We start from the raw sequence: 5,081 nt of genomic DNA, 5'->3' as shown, positions 1-5,081 counted from the left end.
CCGTAGATCGTGACATTCTCCCCCACCGAACTTAGCGATGCTCTTGTTGCTTCACTCGAATGATCTTGGGCTCCCTCACCATGGATGTTTCCCGCTGCCTCCCATTAGAGTTGGTTGCCTTGGTTTATGTGGCAATTTCCCTCGTAAGAGTATTTTCTTACCAACTTTGATTCGCCACGACTTAGACCTCTTTGATCATTCGACAAAAATTTCGATGTCTCCTTCAACCCTTTGGCCTTATCAACTTGATGGTTAAGTTTCTCCCAACCTACACTCATCAATGACAACAAATCAAGTCCAAAAACATTAGAATTATGATCGAGATGTACATTTCCGTCTACTATGACATTTACTCTAAAATGTGTCAGCCCTTCTTTCTCCATGAAGTTTGACATCCCATGCATCAAACTTTCTTTAATAAAGTTCTTTGATCAATTTTGCATCGACCCTTCTCCCTTGAAGTCCGGTGCCCCTCGTTGTATCCACCCCTCTAATTCAAAGTTTGTTGCTCTCTTCTCGCATCGGTTGTTCACATTTAAATGTTGTTCCCTTACCTTGCGTCGACACTTCCTATTCGAAGTCTTTTGTTTTTTCCCCACCTTACCCATAGGTGGTTCCGTAGTTACATTTTCCCTCCATGGTTTAGCTCCCTTCGACCATTCTATAATTGTGGTATTTGAAGCCCTGTTCTTCTCTACCTGAACACACTCGACAAGCTTCTCAGCCTCCTTAAACATAGTTTCCACTTTCTACACTTGGCTTTTATTTGCCTTGACAGAACTCGTCATCATCGCACCAAGTCTTACAAGCTCATTACCCTCGGCCTTGTCATTTCCCATGGATTGCTTGGTTAGATCCGGACACCTCCGCAACTTGTGAGGCCCCTTACAACGGTAACAATTTAGTTGCTCATTGTTTACCCTCGGCTTGAAGGCTTTTTCATTTTTTAACACACCGTGTCTTTTTCCATGCTTGGTCGCTTTGTCCTATGCAATTACGCCAAGTCTCAAGAACATGTGGCATTGGACGGTTTGATTCGGACACTTTCGTAACTTTTGAGGCCGCACGTTCTCTATTTATACTTGAACTCTCTCACAATCAATGGCCTAGATCTATTTACATCAACTGTTAAGATGAACCCAATTAATTACAAATCTACAATCTAAAGAAAGTCAATCCCAACCGAACTACTTCAGCGTCCGATTGAATTAATCAAAGTAATTCGGTTTGATTAGTTAATTCGATTAAAATCGAATAATGAACACCCTTATGTCAATGGATGATCCCATCTCATACTATATTCTTCTTCATCACAACAACTTCTCTACCATTAGTATCGTCCAATAAAGCACTCAAGGACGGAGCATACTAGGGGGTCACTGCTCCTTATTTTGTAATAATCTAAAAATATATATGGATAAATATCAAATAAGATCTTCTACTTTTAGTTTGTTTTGATTTTGCCCCTCATTTTCTATGATTAATTATACTTTGCCCCGTATTTTTTATAATTAATTATGTTTTACCCCTTTGAGTTGGTTTCTTGACTTCATTCCTGATACCACCTAATCATTAATGTCATTGTTGATTGTAGCCTTGTCGTAGTAATAATTGATGGCAATTGTTTAAAGGTTCTTTTTTTCCTATGCAAACTAATGTTTTTTTTTATGCTCTTACATATGAGTATGTTAATCTAGTGGAAGAAGACATGAAATGTAAAATTTCATAAGGGGGTGCATAATCACATGCATGTTGAATTCAAATGACATAAAAGAAGACATAATTCATTTACATACACACTGAGCTAAACTAAAACGATTGCAAGCAAGCAAGGACTTCCAAAGCTTTGGAATATTTCTGCATCCAACCACAAATATTTCAGCAAATAGGAATATGTATTACAAAAAAACTTAATGCGATTATTTCTATTATAGAATGAGTAAATCATTCACTTTGGTATCTTATTGCTAAAATAATGGTGATATTGTTCTTCATTGATCAATAACTTTAAACTTTGAGAAGTATTATGATATTCCAATAAGAAAATTTCATTTTTTTTTTCAAATGAATAATTCGAAGATCTATTGATTCTGACAACTGATTGTAAAGTTGATTCCTTACCTTTCAATTTATAAATGTGAATGTTAGGCCTATGGGGTCTTTCCGAAACTCCCAAAGAAATTCAATATTTTTTCAATTGGTTATAGGCTTATAAAATCCATATAAGTTTTTTTTTGTGATTAATAGATAATGTAAGTAATTTAAATATATATATATATATATATATATTTAAAAATGAGTGATAAATAGAAGAGAAAAATGAAACTAAAGTGATGGATAGTGTAGTTTATCCTAAATGATAATATAAATACCAAAGTGGGACAAAAATTGAAGGTACCAAAATGAAAGAATAGATGTAGCTCAAGGAATGAATAAAAAATTAAGCCCAAGTAAATCAACATGACACATGGGACTCTACCCCATGAACCGGCACCTCAATGTCACGCTCCATCACGTGGCATCGTGTAAAACTAACAGAAAGGATACGGTACGGGTCAACACACCCAAAAATTCAACGGATTAAATCTTTCGCACGGCGGATTTCAAAGTTAGTAATTAAAATCCACGTCAGCAATACTAACCATCTGGCCTTTATAAATGGCCCGTACCGCTTCCCCTGTTAACATTCTCATCTCATTAAGCTCAATTTCATTGTTTACTTTACTTCGTCTTTAATTTCCTTCTCTTCGCCGCCCAATTATCGCCGGGAAACTAAGTTCCGGAAACGAGGAGGAGCTAGCCACTCATGATCTTCGCGTGAATTCCCATGACATTATGTCCTCGTTCCGTTGCTTAATTCGGGAAGTTCAACTGCATCTGAAAAAGGAAAAAAGAAGCGACTCTAATTAGCCGAGTTTTGAAGTTATTCCATGCATTGTCTGCAAATTAGATGAAAATAATAGTATATTATAATCAACGTTAAGAGTCTCGTGTCGTGTCTTGATTAAACCGTATTAATTTTTCATTTTTGACAAAGATGTGAATTTCTGTGTTAATTGCGTTCGCTGATCTCATCGAAAAACAAAAGAATCAACGAGAGTTTGAAGAGCGGCCGTGGTAACGGTGGAAGCGGCTTTTTTGAAGGCTGAGAAACATGCCTTTTCCGATGAAGATCCAACCGATCGATTTCAAAACGCTAGAAGAGGCAGCGGCACCGCGGTCGGAGGCGGTAAAGCAGCCGGCCGTGAAATCACGGTTCAAGCGTCTGTTTGAGCGGCCGTTCCCTAGCGTTCTAAGAAATTACTCGACAGAGAAGATCGGTGCCGTCGCAGTCATCGCCGATGAGCTTCCTTTCAGCAAAGAATGCTCTGCTGAGTTCGAGCCGAGCTCCGTTTGCTTGGCGAAAATGGTTCAGAATTTCATTGAAGAACATAACGAGAAACAACAATCTTGTGCGGTTAGGTGTAGTGGCCGTAACCGCTGTAACTGCTTCAGCAATCGTAGCTGCAGCGACAGCTCCGATGACGAAATGGACGGTTTCTTTGGTGACTCCAATCTTAATTTTTCCGCTGAAGCGTCTGAAATCCTAAAGGTATAACAGTAATTCTGCCTTATTTCGCTTCAGTCTTCTTTTTATCACAAAATTTTAGTGTTCTTTTAATGTGTTTTTGTTCTTTTATGGAACAGAGTTTGGTTTCTCCTATGACTGTGAATGAAAAAAAGGTATTGGCGGATACAGCGAAGATCATGGAAAAGAACAAGAACTGTAAGAGCAAAGATGAAGTTTGCAGGAAAATTGTTACTGATGGATTATTGACCCTTGGATACGATGCTTCTATCTGCAAATCTTTCTGGGGAAAATCTCCCTCTTTTCCCGCCGGTATTTTCTTTTCCTCTGTCTACAAACTAGTTTATGCTATCCGAATCCTATGCAATGGCTTGAATTTTATTTCTTGTTTTATTTTTTGTTTGGATAAGCAGGGGAGTATGAATACATAGATGTGCTAATTGAGGGTGAACGTTTATTGATCGACATGGATTTCAGATCAGAATTCGAACTCGCCAGAACAACGAAGACTTACAAGTCAATACTCCAAACGCTTCCCCACATCTTTGTCGGCAAAGCCAATCGTCTCCAGAAGATAATTGCTATTGTTTCTGAGGCAGTAAAGCAATGCCTGAAGAAAAAAGGAATGCATATTCCTCCATGGCGAAAAGCTGAGTATATCAAGGCCAAATGGCTTTCTCATTACAATCGAATCACACCTTCACCCACATCTGTAACTGGAACGCTCATAGAATTCGGGCTTGATTCCAAAGCTAAAGACAAAGGCCAATCATTGTTTGAAGTGACTCCCGAGGATAAAAACTCAGTTGGAGATGCTGAGTTGGGAGAACCCATATTTGCTTTGTCTGAGAGCTTTGAAGAAGATGAAGGGAAGGGTAAAAACACGAAGAACGAAGAATGGAAGATTGGGGTTAAGATGGTGACTGGTTTAGCTTCAGCCATTGAAGATGAAATGAAACAATAAATTTTTGACTCTTTCTTTTTCACTTTTGGGTTATTGGAAAATCAAATACATAGTGGTACATGACTTGACTGTTCGAAGAATCCCCTTCACTTTTTATATAAGGGTTGATCTGATTTTTTACTAATATGAATAACATTTTTATAAAATTGTTTTAATCCTTATTCATGTTTTCTTATTCTCATATAAAATTGTATTCTTGTTGGGTTTTTGTTAAGTTTGATCTTCTCCACAGGGATCTTTGAATTCATGGAATCAAAGCAAGAGACAAAAAACAAAGGTGATTCCTCATTTTTTATTCTTTCTCCCTTTTTTTGTTTTATATTCCACAAGTTATCAGTTTCTGATATTCATTTACTGTTCTTATCTTAAAGGACTACATTTTATATACCATGCTCTTGCAGTCTCAGAGCTTTGTGAGGTTAGTCCCGACTCTTGAGCTATTTTTAATTGACTGATTCTGTGATCTATAGCATCCTTTAGTGGAGTATTTTATTGATGGCATTAAAAGATTTTGCAGTTATTTTTATATACAAAAATATATGTTTAAAC

At 37.3% G+C, this 5,081-nt stretch overlaps 1 protein-coding gene across 3 annotated transcripts; it reads left to right on the top strand.

The window, feature by feature from the left end:
- The first annotated feature begins 2,698 nt into the window (after positions 1-2,698).
- Positions 2,699-5,081, top strand: LOC120209182. Of its 3 annotated transcripts, XR_005524377.1 has the most exons (5): positions 2,699-3,592; positions 3,688-3,880; positions 3,979-4,587; positions 4,765-4,809; positions 4,904-5,081. XR_005524377.1 is itself a non-coding variant. In XM_039208252.1 (3 exons), the coding sequence occupies exons 1-3, from the start codon at positions 3,155-3,157 to the stop codon at positions 4,530-4,532; spliced, it is 1,182 nt and encodes a 393-aa protein (XP_039064183.1). In that variant the 5' UTR covers positions 2,699-3,154; the 3' UTR covers positions 4,533-4,678. The 3 variants fall into 3 exon arrangements, 2 of the variants coding, with proteins under 2 accessions (XP_039064183.1, XP_039064182.1); XM_039208252.1 differs by lacking the exons at positions 4,765-4,809; positions 4,904-5,081 and having other exon boundaries at positions 3,982-4,678; XM_039208251.1 differs by lacking the exons at positions 4,765-4,809; positions 4,904-5,081 and having other exon boundaries at positions 3,979-4,678.

The sequence above is a fragment of the Hibiscus syriacus genome, unplaced genomic scaffold, assembly GCF_006381635.1.
Source record: "Hibiscus syriacus cultivar Baekdansim isolate YM2019G1 unplaced genomic scaffold, ASM638163v2 tig00018191_pilon, whole genome shotgun sequence".
Taxonomy (NCBI): Eukaryota; Viridiplantae; Streptophyta; class Magnoliopsida; order Malvales; family Malvaceae; genus Hibiscus; species Hibiscus syriacus.
Note: the sequence above shows the minus strand (reverse complement) of the source record. Positions and strands in the feature narration are given on the sequence as shown.